The sequence below is a fragment of the Branchiostoma belcheri genome, unplaced genomic scaffold, assembly GCF_001625305.1.
Source record: "Branchiostoma belcheri isolate BF01 breed outbred unplaced genomic scaffold, Haploidv18h27 scaffold32, whole genome shotgun sequence".
Lineage (NCBI taxonomy): Eukaryota > Metazoa > Chordata > Leptocardii > Amphioxiformes > Branchiostomatidae > Branchiostoma > Branchiostoma belcheri.
This window is the reverse complement of record NW_017803932.1, coordinates 1,224,803-1,243,268: the sequence shown is the minus strand read 5'-3', so window position 1 is coordinate 1,243,268 and position 18,466 is coordinate 1,224,803. Positions and strand designations below refer to the sequence as shown.

The 18,466-nt window shown below is 39.2% G+C and overlaps 3 protein-coding genes across 4 annotated transcripts in view; 1 reads left to right on the top strand and 2 right to left on the bottom strand.

Annotated features, from left to right (window-relative positions):
• Nucleotides 1–65: 65 nt before the first annotated feature.
• On the bottom strand, nucleotides 66–4,709 carry LOC109475044 (toll-like receptor 13). Of its 2 annotated transcripts, none has more exons than XM_019775587.1 (2): nucleotides 4,652–4,709; nucleotides 66–3,441 (listed from the first exon to the last, which is right to left on the bottom strand). In XM_019775587.1, the coding sequence occupies exon 2, from the start codon at nucleotides 3,365–3,367 to the stop codon at nucleotides 536–538; it is 2,832 nt and encodes a 943-aa protein (XP_019631146.1). In that variant the 5' UTR covers nucleotides 3,368–3,441; nucleotides 4,652–4,709; the 3' UTR covers nucleotides 66–535. The 2 variants fall into 2 exon arrangements, with proteins under 2 accessions (XP_019631146.1, XP_019631147.1); XM_019775588.1 differs by having other exon boundaries at nucleotides 66–3,428; nucleotides 4,652–4,695.
• Nucleotides 4,710–6,530: 1,821 nt separating this feature from the next.
• On the bottom strand, nucleotides 6,531–10,680 carry LOC109475029 (serine/threonine/tyrosine-interacting protein A-like). Its single transcript, XM_019775569.1, has 10 exons — nucleotides 10,421–10,680; nucleotides 10,097–10,129; nucleotides 9,818–9,871; nucleotides 9,449–9,546; nucleotides 9,210–9,270; nucleotides 8,719–8,755; nucleotides 8,563–8,602; nucleotides 8,387–8,437; nucleotides 8,012–8,163; nucleotides 6,531–7,532 (listed from the first exon to the last, which is right to left on the bottom strand). The coding sequence occupies exons 1-10, from the start codon at nucleotides 10,481–10,483 to the stop codon at nucleotides 7,426–7,428; spliced, it is 696 nt and encodes a 231-aa protein (XP_019631128.1). The 5' UTR covers nucleotides 10,484–10,680; the 3' UTR covers nucleotides 6,531–7,425.
• Nucleotides 10,681–13,784: 3,104 nt separating this feature from the next.
• LOC109474790 (mucin-12-like) overlaps nucleotides 13,785–18,466 on the top strand; it is a 93,909-nt gene continuing 89,227 nt past the window's right edge. The window contains exons 1-3 of the mRNA XM_019775150.1: nucleotides 13,785–14,069; nucleotides 15,302–15,371; nucleotides 15,996–16,112. Coding sequence (XP_019630709.1) covers nucleotides 14,023–14,069; nucleotides 15,302–15,371; nucleotides 15,996–16,112 — 234 coding nt within the window. The 5' untranslated portion in view covers nucleotides 13,785–14,022. The remainder of the gene's footprint in view (nucleotides 14,070–15,301; nucleotides 15,372–15,995; nucleotides 16,113–18,466) is intronic.

The window sequence follows — 18,466 nt, the reverse complement described above, 5'->3', positions numbered from 1 at the left end:
CACTAGAACACAACTGTGACTGGCTTTGTGTTAATACACGTTCAGCACTCACTGTTAGTTAGTTAGCACCACAAATGATGCACATGATCAGTGTGTAAGATATTGCCCTCGAGTAAAGTGTGATTACAACACTTTTGTATACCTTTGGAAGTTGACAACAAAGTCATGGCAATGTTGCTCAATGTACATACCTTTACTTATAAACAGCAAGTACTAAGTACATGGTTGTGTTATTCTAATGACTTAAATTTCTACATACTTCATTATGTACATGCTAGATTAAGTAGTTTTCAGCCTTGTCCTTGCCATTGATTACAGTTTGTATTCTTGGCATGTGTTCATAACTTTAATTAAGATTTCTTAAGGGAGTTGCACGCAGTGTATTGATGATACGATAAGTAGCAAAAGTTAGAACATATATTCAGCCAACAACAGATTCATTAGCAATAGGATAACACCAACAGGCATAAAGGAATATCATTATTCTGTCTCTTGATTTTGTACATTGTACATATTGTTTACACCAACATCATCTTTAAGCATTAACTTCGTGATCCAGTGGCCTGTGTGTTCGTAGTGCGACACGAAGTCGTTCCCAGAACAGATCCCTGGCCTCGGGCTCCTCGGGCCACTCCAGGTAGGTGTTCCTGCACATCACCCGCCTCAGGGAGTGGTACTTGGCCAGTCTCTGGGCTGGAATCTGTTCCAAGAACACCACAATCAAACAGTCCACGTGCTCCTCAAACAGACGATACGTCGCCATCTGCATCTCAAACCTGCACCAGTCACTCTCCAGAAAGTTCCGCGTGATGACACAGATGGTTTTGCGGCTTTCGTAGATGGACTCGGCGATGTTGTCCACTATAGGGGCTCCGGGTTGAAAGTCCCGTTCGCCCAGACAGAGACGAAACTCTGGAGGATCTCCTCGTTCTAACTGTGGAAGGAGCTGACGGATGACCCAGGCGCTGTCGTGACTGTTGTGTGCCACAAAGGCGTCGTACGTCTTGGGGTTCTCCTCTTCTTCTCTGATGAGTTCATACTTGTGGAACTTGGCCCGGAGTAGGAACATGGCGTATCGTCCGTACCAATGATATCGGTACATCAGTATAATGGTGACCAACAAGATGACAAACGTGACACTCAGCCCTATTGCTACATAAAAGCTGAGTTTAGATCTGCAGCCAAGTTTGTCAAAGTTAATGTCAACCAGACGTTTGTTTCTCAGGTTTGCTGGAGTTGTACAAGTGTAGTTTGTATGGGCTTCAAAGTAGACACCCTGTACACCTGTAGTCGTGTTCATGCTTGAAACTATCCAGTTGTGAAACCATTCTATGTCACAAGTACAGGCAAAACTGTTGCTGTAAACGTTGAGTACAACTAATGACTTCAAGGGGCTGAATACCGTGCTACTCAGAGTAACAATTCCATTGTAACTGAGATCTAGATATTGCAGTCTACCTTGATACCTGAAGATACCTGATGGAAGATTTCTAATGGAGTTGGACGTAAGATAAAGGTACTTGAGGTTGATCAACCCTGCAAAAGTGTCTCTTGTGAAATTGCTGAGCTTATTCTGAGATAGTTGCAGGTATTGGAGATCCGTGAGTTTTTTTAGAATACTTCTTTTGTTTGTTTTGCTTTCCAGTGATACAAGTTTCTGTGACATTAATGTAAGCAGCCGAAGGGACGTCAGACCATCCAAGTAGCCATCAGGAAATATCCCTGCGGTGTACTTTTGATAGATAAAATGTAGTTCGGTTAGAGAGGTTAGGTTCCAGAACGGAGATATTGATGGATTCTGACGTATATCGCGTCCAAGATGGTTGTTGCTCAAGTCGAGAACTTTGATAGACAACAGATCATGAAAAGCATTTGGGTCAATCGTATAGATCGAATTAAAGGACAAGTCAAGTTGTTGCAAGTTGTACAGACCTGCGAAGTCATCCTTACCTAGACGTTTTAGCTTACAGCTTTGAAGAGATAGATCTGTCAGATTTTGTAGCTTGTTGAACGAGAACGGGGAAATCGTTTTCAGTCGGCGATTTGCTGTCAGGTCTAGCTTTTTTAGTGATGGGCCAATTTCACTAAATGTGTAATATGTAATTTCCCTTAAATGGTTGCTACCTAAATTCAACACTTCAAGATGGTGTAGACCATAGAAGGCATTATCCTCTATTGTTTCTATCCGATTTGCAGTCAGTCGCAAAATCTTCAACTTCGGCAGCGACATGAAGGCCTTTTCTCTGACTTTATGTATTTGATTTGAATCCAGGTATAATTTCGTCAAGTTTTCCAATGGTTTGAATAATTCCAATGGAATTTCCTGCAAACCCCAATTGTCTACGCCTAGCTCTTGTAGAGTGTCACAGCCAGCAAACACTCTTGCCGATAGCCTCTCAACTGGGTTCTGTCCAAGAGAAAGAACACGCAGTTGAGGCAAGTAACCAAAGAGATAGTCTGTTAGCTGGGAGATGTTGTTACTGTTTAAACGAAGGTAGATAACTTCTTCATGAAAGAGTGGATAGAATGTGGCATTTGTCAATTCAGTCAAGCTATTATCACTCAATGTCCAATTTGTAATCCCCAATCCCCTAGTATTATTGAAAATAGTGACCACGTCTTTTGGTGTCAAGTTGTTGATAGAAAGATCAAGTTGTCGAATTCTTGCGAAGGAATCTATGGCTTGTCGCGGTATACTAATCAGACCGTTACTTCCCAAGCTGAGATGGGTGAGGGAATGATTCTTCATCACGTGGAAGGACTCTGCCTGTAGAGATGAAATCGAGTTTCCAGAAAGACGAAGAGAACTTAGTTGGTTTAGATTTGCAAAGTCTGGTTCTAGCTTAATGTGCGACAGATTGTTGTTATTCAAAATCAAACTATATAAAGAACGTAACGGGAGTAATGCTGCACTAATGGCCGATGTGCTACTGAACATGTTTTGGTCTAACCGCAGAATTTGCAGATAGGACAGACTCTCAAACACACGAGGACTTAATGACCGTAGCCTATTGTCTCTTAGGTTTAGCACTGTTAGGTTATTCAGGTTCCAGAAAGTTGCTGATTCAATGTCAGTTATGAGATTCCTTGATATATCCAAGACTGTGAGTTTATCCATACCAGCAAACGAGTCATTGTAAAGTGCTGGTATATAATTGATAGAAAGATCCAATGTTTGTGCTTCACCAGGAATTAACACGGGAATGCGTCTTAGACCCTTCTTTGCACAGGAGAACTCCCAATTTTTGTATGAACACCATTCCCCTTTCCTTGTTGAGGCTGACGCGCGGATTTGCACTGACCACCACGTGAGTACCAACACCAGAATCAGCCCGGATGTTTTCATTTTTCTGCACTCACGTAACATCAGTTTGTCGTCGGAGTTCGTCGCCTTGCCTCACGATCCTTCGATGCTGCGTTTAGTATCACTGTGTAAAGATTCTGTTAAGTGTAAAGAAGAAGTCAGAATTATCAAATAGATTACAGCGAGGTCACGGCGCTTGGTCCTCGTAAATGCCTTTTAAAATGAATTTAACTAGATTTGCAAACATTGCCGAGGTCACACCATGTCTACCGATATGAAATAAAGAAGAACACAAAATAAAGAAAATACATCAATACACGTTTTAGACTTGTCTTTTTAAGGCAAGTCTATACTTGTATTGATGTATTTTCTTAAAAATATGAACGAGTGGTAAAGGGACTATGTTGAAATCAATGTGCCATAACGTTGGATAAGCATGGAAGAGGAAATGTCGTTTTTTTGTTCCCCTTTGAGTTCCTATCGCACCTGTACAACTCCAAAAGCAATAGGTGTATTGCTCTGTATGTGATATGCTTGCAATATTGCTAAATTGACAGAGTATGATTCGTACATGGCTCTATTAAAAAGCTTTTAACATATAGTATGTATGAGTAGTCTGTCTTATGTCATTTGTAACATCTTCAAAATGTGACTTTTAGATCAGGATTTATTCTTTATTTCAAGTTTCTAGAATCTCATCTCTTATGAAATGCACAATTGATCTGGAATATGTAGCTCAGGTCTACAGTGCTTTTCAAAACTTATGTTTGTGTAAAACTCGATTACCTCCCGTTTGCTGGGAAATATTTGGCAGACTGTTTCCTCTTTTTCAGTTCTGCATAATCTGCACCATACCTTTTTACCATACATCAAAAGTCATCAATATGGTTAAACTAGAATGTCTACATTTGTAGATGGGAACTGAACCTGCCAATGACTCGTAGCCGTACCAACAGAATATGGCAGGCATATATGCAAAGAAGGGAATATCAGCATCCCGTGGTCAATAACAGGAACAGCTGTCTTTGTAATGTAATAACCTAGCATTGTTTGATCCCGTAGACCAACTGTCCCCACGGTTACTCCCAAAAGTTTGAATAGTCCTATCTTAGAACACAACACAACAAATTTTTCTCATTAATTATGAAAATTCTTATTGCCGCCAGGGGGCCCAAAACTAATCATTTCTAGGTCTCATAAAGACCTGCCCTCCTACCAAGTTTCATGACAATCCATCGAAACCTTCTCGAGTTATCGTTCTAAACCACATACATACATGTACATATACACACAAACATGTACACACAAACGCTACCAGAAAAATAACCTTCTTGGCGAGGGACATACCAATGTGACTCTCCCGCTACAAACATGCGTCTTGCCAAGTCTGCCAACTGCCCAGCAATGACTGCCTATCAATTTACTGGTAGAGTTCCCAATTCTTTCAATTTTACACTATATTCAAGGACGTTGGTATTTACTTACAGCCACGTGAATATTCGCATAATCAGTATATAGTTCTGCTATTCCCCTTAAGTGTAAAGGTATGCCGAGTATCGTAGATATTGTTCTGCTGCATGAGTCGTTTGTGGCTGGCACTAACCAACAATATAAACTATATCTGTTTGAGACAGGTAAACAGGTAAAGGGAAGTCTTCCTCTTTCATGCATCAGGACATTGCTTTAGGCTAAGCTTCTTGTACCCTTTTCGTTACAAATGATACAGTTGGATGCGACATTCACAATCTAGAGGAGGTCTTCTTTTTTCATATATCATATGACTACGTTATTGTCAAAATCTGAGGAATGATTTTTATATCCCATCATAGAGTAATTTTTAAGTATTAAGGGCGGCTCAAGAATGTTTGAATGAAAATTGACATAATTGGGCAATGGCCAAAAAAATTGCATCAATTTTTGTTTAACTCCTTACATTCATGTATTTAATGTAAATACCCTCAGAAACTAGTTTAGTATCTGAATCGTATTTCCTTGTGAAGAAATGTGTAATATTTTGCATAGTTATTTCATTATCACAAATTAAGATCTTCTTAATAGAAATATAATACAAAAAGTCAATACTTACAGACGGACAAACAGTTGCCTATACAACTTTTATTTCAGTACTCAAATGACATAGCTACATTTGTTTGTACTGGGGTTACTTTCCTACAACTGTGTTCTAGACATGTTCATCTCAGTCCTCCATATTTGCACATACAAGAAACATCATCAGTGATACAACTGTGGTGTACACATTACTGAAAACATCTACACTAACTTCAGTCTTGACTCTGACACCTGCATGATTTCTGGACTTACCAGTTCATTGCATTGCGGGTAACCAACCCATCATGTGAACATTGCTATGTACAAAAGTGTTGAACTCTAAAATACAGTACGTAACACACCGGGCTTTGAAACAAATTATGTGCATCTATCTATGCCTGCACAATAGCTTAAACTTTTCCATCTCTTGCATTTAATTGTACTTAAGTTTCATTGCCAATGTGCCCATTCAATCAGGATTTAGACCAGTTTTTTTTTTAAATTTCTCTTCAACACTTTGACATCAAAGGGTAAAAGTTCAATTAACAAAGGGCAGAGAGCATAATTCTTTTCCTAGGAAACTGTGAATAAATGCACCATTCTATGCATACCTTTGATGAATCCATCTCCATGCGACACCCCCTAGGCAAGTGCCTTGCTATACTATAATTGTCTTCATTCCCACTTGCCACACATTAACTTATATGGACCAAGAGCTTGTTACTCTGGATACATAAACACCTGCTACAAACATAACAATAATCCTTTCTACTTGTGCAACAAGTCTGTGGATACTTTAGAGTACTCAGATCAATGTGAACAACAAGTAGCAAAAAAAGCTAAGGCACAGTGGTTGACCCTGATAACAATATGGTCCTCATTATATACATGTACGTACATACATGTACATGTATCTGTGAAAATGTTAACCTATGCATACATGTACACACACACAAACTACTACAGCTTCTATCCCCACTATATGTACTTATAAGCTACCTTTTCACCAAGTCAATGACTATCTTTGACTATCTTTGACTACAGGCAAAACCGGTCGTGTGACAGGCTGAATAAAAGTTCTAAACGGGAACTATGCGGCTCCAGATGTCTTACTGAGGGACGACTGCGTGTGCAAGATGTCGGTAGCTTGAGGAATGAATCCCCTCTACTATATATCTTTTCACCAAGTCATATGTAATAATTAGAGTGTGTAACATGCAATCGTTGCTATGTTTTGTTCAAAGACATGAGTGTCAATAAATGGTACCATAATTGACACATGGCTATAATAAAACTAACATACTTTTCACAAAAACAAGACCAGTTTACATTCTTATCTGACTCTAATGATAATATACATGACATTCCTCTTTTGTCTTGAACTAACCATTTCCAATGTGAGCATAAGTGTAAATGTGAAACACAATGTACACACAGTTTGGGCATACTGTGAGTTTAATCTATCAGTATCACACTGACACTGTGGTCAATGCAGCTGCAAGTAGAAGTTAATTATGCACTAGTCAGAAAAGAATATAAAAACTCAGTGCTGAACAACAGAAGACTTTCAGCTATGATTGCAAAGAATCAAGTCAATCAAGAAATATGCACCCAAAATTGTAGCCTTGGTCCCAGTCAAATTAATTACAATGTTTGAAGTAATATTGATCAAATTGTACATTGGCAACAAATGAGATTGATTACTAACATCACTTTAGAATTCTCTACAATTGATCAACATAGCGGCAGATTTTATGTAGGGTTGGAATAATATCAAATTGTTAAACCAAAAGGAATCAACATTTCTATAGCATTATAATGCAATGCAGGGGCCCTTTATGCATTGTTACAGATTGAAAATGATGGAAAATGAACTGTCAGGAAAAAGGAAGAGGTACCACTATCTATAGACATATGACACAGGTCAATAACTTTTCTTGGATGCATCTTTGAGACAAATACAAATCAATGTAAGAAAGAAAATGGACCCTTAAACCTCTCAAAAACAAATGTACATTAACCGTACTTTAATCAAAAAGAGTATAATGTAACTTGTGAGAGCACATCTGTCCTCATGTGTCAGGATGATGTGACTTGTTCTGTGAGTCCAGACTGGGGTCTCCTGTCTGATCCATGGCTTCTTCATCACCCTCCTCATCCAGGCTACGTTTTCTACCTCCTGGGTGGGAACATGGGGTAAAGGCATGTCAGGACAACATACACATGCCTTCTTTCATACTTTATTCTGTGGTAGCCATTTCTATTTTCCACATACACATCTATCTCATAATCAAAATGTGCCTAGAACAAATTCAAAATTTTTCATTGCAGATACCAAAGAATGTAAATACAACAAGTAATGGATATCAGCTTTATGTGTTACCATGGTGATAAGTGTTACCATAGAGACAAGTGTTACTATGGGTATATGTGTTACCATGGCATTGGAAACATGTGTTTCCATTCTGGACAAGTGTTACCATAGAGACAAGTGTTACCATAGAGATAAGTGTTACTATGGGTATATGTGTTACCATGGAGACAAGTGTTACCATGGAGATGTGTGTTACCGTGGAGACATGTGTTACCATGGGGACGTGTTACCATGGAGATGTGTGTTACCATGGAGATGTGTGTTACCATGGAGATGTGTGTTACCATGGAGATGTGTGTTGTTCTGTCCCCAGCAGGTCCCAGGTCTGACGGTGAGTCTGGCCATGTAGATGGGTTCATACTCCATCAGCTGGTTAGCAAACCCCTCGTTAGGCTGGATACAGAATCTCCTCTGCTGCACGTGGTGGAACGCATCTCTGATAACACACAACAGGGATCAACAGTCAGAACAACACAGCTTCTCAGGAATAGGCAGATCCATGTTCTTTATTGCATCCATATTTCCAATGAAACAGATGCATGGTTGTTGAATGTGATGTGTGAAGTAAATATAACATAGTTTTTAGATGATCTCTTGTTTGTCTAGAAAAGTTACTAGTACATGCAATGCTGTTATAGTAGTTCTGAGAAAACACTGACCTGTAAGTCATTCCATAGGTTTCCATCATGTAAGCTATCACCAGAGCAGCACTGAAAACACATGAAGATACCATCAACTTGTGGAAAAAGTAAAAAAAAAGTGTTGTTCAGAGAAAAAAAAAGAAGTGCTTTGCAAAGTTCTTATTTCAATAAATGTAACCTGACAGTATACATACCTTCTGGATATCCCCCCATTGCCATGCACTAGGACTTTTCCTGTAAGAAACAAAAGGAAAATGATTGTACAGAGGATGTATTGTTTGTTGTCTAATTGGACATAAGGAAATGCACAAAGGAACATGCACTGAAAATTTTTCAGACTTTCTCCCTACCTCCAGTTTGTAGACACTGGTCCATAAATTCTTTAACCTTTTTTGGGGGAAGAAATAGAAAATACTGTTAAAAATACATGTGTTAATAATTTCATCTTAATCTTTTTCTCTTACTTCAGCAATCACAATAGATAATCATTGCCAAAATTTCCTTTTCTTTAACATCAGTCTAGTCCTAATTCTATCTCATTCACTCACTCAGTCCTCTTGCACGATGTGCGTCGAGCCTACTACCACCTCCTTCCATCTCGGTCTGTCCTGGGCGAGCCCTTGCGCTTCTTCGGGGGTGATGTTGACCAGTGCCAGTAATTCTATCTAGCTTCTGGTAATACATGTAAGCCACTAACAACTATTTTGCTATTTAAAAGGCGTAGTTTTAGTAATTTTGTCCAACCACACTACCTATACATTGTATTAGTATACACTAGACTATCATATTTCTGTAGAAGGACACCTGAACATGAAATTAAAAAGTGAGAAGCATAACTCACCTTAGGAAAGTGCTGAATTATATTTTCTGTGGTTTTATCTGCAACATCCAGTACCAGGTATCTGTGGGAATAAAAGACAAAACAAGAAATTAAAATTTGACATCAAATTTTATTACAATGATCAATTATCATGCATTTTACTCACTATCTATATGATATCTATTTGTAATGACTCTTCCATTTATAATGACAGCCTTTGTTGACTCAATACCTTTTGAATGAAACAGTACAAGACTCACCTGAAATGATCAGAAAAGTTTGGTTTGATAATTTTGGCCTCCAGAGTATCTCTAACACACACTACGTGGGTGATACCTAACTCCAACAGGTTGGAAAGCTGTAGGAAAAAAAAACATGGCATTTACCTACTTGTAGTTAATAAGGAAGAAAACAACAATGTTTAATATTCATATAGAAAAAAATACATGTAGTAACCATCACTACAATGTGAAGTACTGGTGATTGAAATTTGGAGGAATGATTATGACATTATAAACAACTGTTACTCCCAGAAAAATGATGTTCAAATTCAATACCACCCAGTACAAAATTGAATGTCATGCTATACTTTTTCAGCAATAGAAAATTTCTTCTAAACATTAACTTACATTTCTCTTTGTAGCTACAGAATATGGCCCCAGGAACACATTGGGAAGGATTTCCTGTGGAAAAATGAGGAATAGGAGTTATATTATACACAGAATAGTTTAAAATCTGAAGAACAACATGTGATATATGACACTGATGTAGTGCTTATTTGTGTCACAGTCAGATTAATATAGGTACACATGTACAGAACTATGTTTTTCATGCTTAGGATATTAGTAATTACTAGAATAATGCACTAATTATAATTGCTTACTACTAATTTCTGTCTTAGTACATACCTGCATATTTCTTCTCATGGTGTAGCTCCAGTCCTGAGTGGTGGAAGAAACGACAAAAAAATGTATATTTATATTAATGATGTTGGAAATATTATGTTATGATCATCTCACATTGAATATCAAAACAGTATAAACTGTGATATAGGAGATGTTGAAAATTTATATCGGGTAACGTTAGCGCTAAACGTAGTGTTTATCCAAAACTTAAATATGTGTTTATCCAAAACTTAAATATGCTCAAAAATTATATCCAAGAACTTAAAGAGCTGAAAATGGGGAGGGGGGCAGATCATCACCACAAATACATTCGTTCACATCACCTACCCTGGTGTCATCCTCGCTGTTTGGGACTTCTGGGAACTCCAGTGATGTGACGACTCCATCCATGTTTAACCCATTGTTCTACCAGGTGTAACAATGACGAAAAATACACGTTTCTAATGCAGGAATAGCGGACCAACTTTTCTTTTCTGCGCGCAAAGGTTAAAGGTCATTACACTGTACCTGATGCAAAGTAGGACAGAATATAACCGCTTGTCGACTATTGCAGATATGAGAGCGCGGTGCATGTACTTGTTATTGTGTTGAATCATATAATAGAACACATTTTTTATCAATGTGAAAAATCACATTAATAGCGAAGGGTTTGTATCAACCTGCATGAAAGCTGAACATTTAAACGGGAAAGGGGAAAAGGCGCAGTTCCTAAATTGGTCCCTAGTCGGCGTTGTTGCCTGACCATGCCCATTCCCAGCTATCAGCTTCACGCAAAGGGAAACGAATAGTCACGGAAATGAACAGAAAGAAACGTTCAAGTTTTTGAATTGTGAAGGAAGCGAAAGTAGGAATACAACTTGTTGCGGGATTGAGTTTAAGATTGATTTGAGAACAATTAGGAGCATTAGGAACATTTTCCCCGTGAAGATTCCAACAGAAAACTTTACTGAAAAATACATTTTGTGCAATTTATATTATGAATGCTTTTATTCCGTACCAACAATAATTCGGCAACTACATTTTTCCAGATGGACAGAGAAAGGAATTAGCTTCCCTTTTTGTTGTTGTTGTTTTACTTTTCTTTGTGCGTAACCTTAACTTGTAAGGTCATTAAAGATAAAGGGTACTTTCGTGACCATGTATTGATTGCCGAATTGGAAAGGTTTCGGCGGACAAATACCAGTGTCGTCTGTGTGCGACCTCCGGTACATGTCATGCGGCACGTTTCAGAAACAATGTCGAGGCCAAAGTGCGGAACCTAACGCAAATCAAGGTACGCTAATTTCTTTCAACAGACAACTTTCCTATTGATAAAATTTCTATTTTTAAACGATCATCCACGTGACTCGATCACCTTGTTTCCCAACAAATAGGCTAGGTGCGGCGGGCGCGAGCGATTTGACAACACTTGGTGAAGAATCAAGAAAACATGTTCTCCGTCCATTTCTAAGGTCCACATTCAGAGTCTCAATGTCAACTGTCATAGCGCTATCAAGGAACAAGAATGTCAGGTCGGACACTTCATATGCTTTGTATTAAATGCACTGTATTTTACAATATATGTGTAATTGCTAATCATAATATTGGTCAATAATTTGATAATTAAGATGAAAATAACTATCGTAAAAACTGATTTCCAACATTCACGGCAAAGTACATCTGAATATATTGGGAAACACAATTCACTCGACATCGAAATCTGACAAAAGAAACGATAACGTGATTAGTGTTTATGTATCTATGGGAACGAAAGCATGTTGTTTGCCTGCTAAACGGTACACAAACAACATGCTTCGTAGCCAAACAAACAAACTCAGGCACAATGCATCGCTTAGACAAATATTTCAATTCACTATATACGCAGTATTCAAACAAGAGTTCATGGAAAGATGTCGAGTATTTAAATATATGGTCACATCTTTTAGACGTTGTGATTATTCTGAGAAATGCACGTTTGCTAATTAAATGCATACATTTTGGAAAGAATGGACCAAAGAAAAATAACCAAACTTACATATAGTACATTGTAGTAACTATTGCTGCTGCAGTCAGTCACTGAGTCAGTGTAAACTTCTTCTTGTTCTTATCATCACCCGTCTCTTCTTAGCCCAAGGTTGACTTCAACTGGCGTCCATGGTATCCATGGCGACGACAATTTGCACACACGTATGCAACCGGCTTCAACGGTTGGCAAACGTCTGGATGTAAAGACGCAACCAAGCAGACTGGGAGGAAAATACCCAGGTCAAGCAGCGGTCATGATGACGGAAACTCGCAGGAATGCACACTGTTTTCAAGGCAACAATCTGTATATATATATGTATTCTTTAACCTACATGTATGCAGTATTCCGGCTAGGTTATGTTTACTTCTTTATTTGACTTTCCGCGTTGACTATAAATAGAGACAAATTTGCGCACGAGAGCTACTCGTACTCTTGTTCCCAGGTGTAACGTTACAGGTGGCAGCCGGGCCCGTCAGAGTGGAAAATGTTCCTTACCCTATAGCTATAGAGGAGGACATTGAAATCAACCAGGTGTGCAAATATATACTGTATTGTTTGTGATATAATACTAATAGATCACTTGAACACGCAACCCTTCAACAGATAGCTGGTAAACTATTTGTCTGTAAATATCTGGCTGCGAATATCGTAAAAATGTACTAGTATCTAGAGGAGGTAGGAGCGGCTATAAAAATAAACACACATCACCAAAGAAAACTGTTACATCCGTTGATACAATGCTAAACTAAACGGAAGACATGGAAAACTCAGCGAAAAAAAAGGACACGGTATGCTCACTCGTATGGCGTAAACAAATATCACGAAAATAAAAGGAAGGCGAAATGCTTGATTTCATTGTGAATGTTGTAACATATCTAGAATGCCGTTGATATAAGCTAGATGACTCGACTACAAGCAACTAATGTTGTAGGCAATGCGCATAAACTAATAAAGACAAGAAAAAATGAAAAAATACACGTAAAACAAAAGGAAAAAATGCACGACGTCAGAGAGATTAAAGCTGAACTGCTGTTTGTTGCCCATGATTTCCACCAATACTATTCATTTGTCAAAACATATCACATTTATTATGCTTTCAGAATTCTATGTTATTGCCTTTGGATGAAGATGAGACAGGAAATATATTTGTCAATAGAAGAAATACCTCTTAAATCTTCACCCCCCCAAAAAAGAACCCAACACAGACGGAATATAGTATATAAATGTTAACTTGTCAGTTACCGCGAAATCGTACATAGCGAGATCGACAATATGGATCCATGTGCACAAAGTTTGCTTTGTTCAATTTGCCCAGCCACCCTCGACCGCAGCCAAACGTATCAGTAATGTAAAATAAAAACTGCATTGAATCAATATTTGCTTAGACATACATAACACATAAAATCAAACATCATTTGTACAAACGATTTGAGTATTTTGTGTTACATTGACTTGATATTATTTATCTCTTTACCAGATCCACAAATGGGACAGTCGTCGGTTTGATGCGGTTGAACGCGGCGCTTGTACTGAAGGATCTACATGAGGTATTCAACAATGTTCGTTGAAACTTTTTATCGGAGTCTCCATTAAATAACAAGGAAGTTAGGAAATACTACAAAATCCTTTCTTTTTATAACATAATGTGCACGATTCTATATAGAGTCGTGATGAGCATTTCCATACTGTAGTGTTATCATTTTGATTGTAAACTGGCATCGTCCATTACTACATTCACAGCCTCACATGAATGAACTCTCGGATTTCAAACCGTGTGTGAAGTGAGTCGAGGCCGCGCGCAGTGTTGTACCGTACGGACTACGGCCTGGGGTTTTGCCACGGATTTACACGATTCCAATGGATATACAACGGACACGACATTGAAGATGACTTGAGTAACAAGCACAAGAGTGGATATTTCGCCATGGCGAACGTGAAAGTGGCCATCCGAGTCCGGCCGCTGAGTAAGCGGTGAGTGCATGCACGCCCAGCGGCGCGGGTCTGTCCCAAGTCGGTAGCCCGAGCCCGGTGGCTCCGGTCAGCCGCATATATGAGGCCGCCTGTCGCCGCTGGCATGAGTTGGTTTGCTTTTGTTTGGTCATCGGTGTGAACTCGCGGGGCAAAGTCTGTACCCAAGTTTTTCTTACCTCACCATCGTGCTTAGTTTTACTGAAGCACCAAAATGACGGAAGTTTGTGACAGCCTGTTGCATGTAGTGTTTGATTGATTGATGAGTCAGACGATAGAAAATCCTCGTTGCCTCAGCAGCCCCTCAAAATTTACAAGTTTTAACTTGCTTCATCGCAGGATTTTTTCCTGGGTTGTTTGCTCTTCAGATTTTGACCAGGATGGTGCCAAGAAAATGTCTCTTAAATCCGAAACGCCCACAGAAAAAGACAGTTCACGGGACGGTGACAAGTAACAGCTAGGGGGAGGGAGGGAGGTGAGGAAAACTGTCGTCCGTTTTTCTGACAGGACGTCCAACTCTGACCAAACATCTCTCACTGTCAAGTTCACTGGGCGTAAGATTAGTTCTCGTTTAGAGGGCTCACTCCGCAAGGTTTCCAAATAAAGTCTGGTTTTTGTTTCCACGCCAAGGATGGCCACAGGAGACAAGGCATTAATTTTTTGAAGGAAGTAATCTCCAAGCAGATGTTGTGTGGCACATTTTTGTGTGTGTGGAATACGCGATTTCCCCATTTTGTGCTACAGTTTCTTCACACAACACCAATGCGCAAGGAACGAAAAATATTCTGGAAAATGTTGCATACACTTGAGTATTCAACAAAAATGCTGTAATTGTACATTTTTTACAGAAGTTTGCATCAGGTTTCATGATAATCCAGAAAAGCAACAACAACAACAATGACTTTTGGATAGGTCCTTATGTAAAGAGTTCATGACTTCCATCGTTCCAAGGATTCAACTCTTTGGTGTAAAGACGCTTTAAGTAGAGAGCAAAGTCATCCTTTATGAGAAAATAATGCAGGTAAAGAGGGTATTAATGGCTCACAAAGGGGGAAGGTCAGAGAACACCTTTGCTTTCTTTGGCTCATATACCATGTTTTACCTGGGTAACACAGCCGACAATGGTCGTCGTCATCAGATTAACTACACAGGTCCAAGGTCAACTTTGGGGAAGGCTCCACCGTATTACCTTTTATTCATAAGTGCATTAACATATTTTCTTTGGTCCTTTGTAGGGAACTTGATGCCAGGGCACAGTTTATTATACAGATCAACGAAAACACGACGTCGGTTACCAACATCAAGGTACGGCTTAATTATGAGAATTCAGCACAACAAGCAGCTACAGAAGAAAGCCTGGACTTTGTGCTTTATTGTTTTTGGAAGGGGCGTTAGCTGGCATGCCTTCCAAACCCAGCATGTGTACATATGTATGGGTACTGTAAAAACTGTGCCATTTGCATGTGGGTGCATGCTCCCCTTTGTAGCAACAAGTGGAGACTGTGTGGAAAAAGCACGACTTTTCTGCTCCATCGGCCCAACAAGTGGAAAGCTCCCCCTCATTTGAATCTCAATGCAAAGTGGGTGACAAAAATACCCTTATCTTGGACCAAGGACATCTAAAACACTTTGGAAGTTAGACATCCACACATGACAAGTATATCGTAGACATAGCCCAAAACACTGGTACCATCTTATATTACTAACTACAGTGAGATGAACAAAATGTTATTGTACAATCCTTTCTTCTTAGTTCGCCAGTGCCTTGGCATACCTGACATACTACAGTGTATGAACGGCTGCAGTTCATAATTTGTACGCAACCTTTAGGTTTAAGACTTCCTGGGTGGCTTGAAGAAAGTACAACAGCACAGGGTGCAGGTCGTGTTTACATTTGTACCTCCTTTTGTCCCCCCTTTCTCCTTTCAGCTGGATGGCACCCAGGAAGGCTACGGAGACACGCGGGATAGGCTGAAACATTTTGTTTTCGACTATTCCTACTGGTCTGTGGATCAGAACTCACCAGACTATGCCGCACAGGAACAGGTAGGTTCCCAACGTGGATAGAATGTCAACTGTTGTTGTGAATATAAGCACAAAGACATTGAAGTCTACGCTTAAAAAATATTCTCACACACACCACGACACAAAACCTTTCCCCCTTTAATGTTTAAGACACTTAGACAGCAAGAAAACAGATTCAATTTTACTTGTAACCTTATGAACTAGTGGAAACTGTCAGAAGAATTCATGCTGGTTCAAATGGAAACTTTACACCTGCCAAAAATGTACTGGAAATTTATGCTTGGCGTCCTTTCAATATACCGGCTGTGAGGAGTTAAGTTGTTGTTTCTAACTGGACTATGCCCATTCATTAGTTTGTCTGCAATTCCTGTGTGGTACCGGTATTATCTCGTTAGATGCTGATTAATTTTGGACAAAGCTTGGAGATGCAGTTTATTGTGACACATAATGTTCTAAGACCTAGTAGTAATCTAGACTATGGAAGGAGGTCCTCTTTAAAGTAGAATTCCCTTTTTTATGTATCCATGTAGGTTTTGAGTTGGAGGGTCAGATGTTTTGACATGCCTAAAGACTGTTCTGATCATGATACAAAATGGCCTGAATTATGAACTCATCAACCTATTCTTAAAGGTCATTACTTATATATATGCAAGAGGAATTCCTACTGTGTTATTTTAGTATTTATAGTTTCCGTTTGCTTTGTTCCGTATGGCCACGGCCTGCCCTTAAAAGGGTCACTCCCCCTGCTGTATTAGACCTGGTCAATTTGTTGACAGGTGAGTTTGTCCCGAAGATAAGCTGTCATCAGCTGTAATAAATGTTTTGTTAATGTTTATCAAAGAGTATAGATGACACTGCAAATGAGTGTACTGAGCAATGTTAGTTGGAGAGGCCATCAGGTTGGTTGACCCGAGCATTGCCCTCTACACCAGTTGGTTAATAGTTAGCAACAGCCATGTTGCATGTTGCCGGGATACTTCAGCGCATCAAATACCAGTAGCCACACACTTAATGAGGACAGCTTCGTTCTTTGCACAGTGTCCTTTTCTAGGACACGAACCCCAAACCACACAACATCCTCAGCTGTTAGCTCATGTAAAAGTCTCTGTGCTACAAGCTTCACATATTATTTTAATTATTTCCCATGTTTGGAAGTGCCCAGCAGCAGTAGGCATGACCCCTGGTCTGTTGTAATTGTACTTTTGCCTATTTAACACATGTGGGTGCCCATTTACTTTCCTTATCTGATGCACTGGCCTATTCCAAAGTGCTTACTGTCAAATGTCTGCTTTCCTACCTATTTAAAGCTAATCCTCAGGAAGCTTTACCTTAAGCTTGTATAACAGTAGTTGAACTTCTTTTGACTACCGGTGAATAAAGGCTACTTTCTGTAGCCGTCTCTCCGTGCAGGAATTGGTAGGAGGCCACTGTAGGCAAGTTAACATAAATAGTGCTTCATTTCTAACTTAGGCCACACCAAGTAAATTTTATGGATGACGTCCGCGCGCGCATTGATTTTAGCCTGTTCCTAGAAAAAAACCCAAGAAATTCCGCTTCCTGTAACTATGACCAAAGAGTCACGACAGTGCCGCAAATCGTCAGATTGACGTGAAACCCGTAACGCCGAAAGCCTTTGCCTGGTTGAAAAAATGAAAAAATGAAAACAAAAATGAAAAAACAAACAAAATGGCACTGAAAAAAATCCTGTCAATAATTCCAAAACAGTGCCGTTTTTGGAACTATTAACAGACAGGACGGTCCTGTCAGCAGTGCAATATTTCTTATCTAGGCATCTTGTTTTTTAGGGCCATTCTTGTTTTTTTTTCGCCCTCTCGCATTAGATTTAGGGTCTCCAAAGGACGTCATCCATAAAATTTACTTGGTGTGGCCTTATCTAAGATATGCTAGACATGTAGTTCTTTTCCTTTACATTACGATTGATATCATTCACAACATGGCTTTGTGTTTTTAAGCATGTTATTGGCAGTTAGGTTGCAGATAGCAATCAAATAACACACAGCCTGTTTGTGACAACAGTGAGTAGCAGAGCTTTAAGATCATAAAATATGACATACCGTACGGTATAACTCTGTCCCTCAACCCAAAACTGTGGCTTTTCTAAGTTTGCCCTAAATACCATACACTGTCTCACTATAATCTAGTAGAAAATGAAAGGTCAAGTAAGACACTATGTGTCAGACGCACTAGATGTTGGATAATAAGCTTATTTTCAAGCTTGAACAGTTGACCTATATTTTTCAGAATCAAATTTTCTACTGTGTTTAGTTCACATTGTAGCAAGGTGTTGATTGCCATTATTTTCAAGGACAAGGTGCAAAAAAAGTTAATGTAGCTATGGTTTAGTTATATGTTTG

Coding starts and splice junctions, on each gene's coding strand:
- LOC109475044 (XM_019775587.1), bottom strand. CDS start 3,367: ATGTTACGTGAGTGCAGAAAAATGAAAACATCCGGGCTGATTCTGGTG.
- LOC109475029 (XM_019775569.1), bottom strand. CDS start 10,483: ATGGATGGAGTCGTCACATCACTGGAGTTCCCAGAAGTCCCAAACAGC. Junction 9,547..9,817: donor CTGTAGCTACAAAGAGAAAT/GTAAGTTAATGT, acceptor TTTTTCCTACAG/CTTTCCAACCTGTTGGAGTT. Junction 8,756..9,209: donor TAATTCAGCACTTTCCTAAG/GTGAGTTATGCT, acceptor CCCCCAAAAAAG/GTTAAAGAATTTATGGACCA.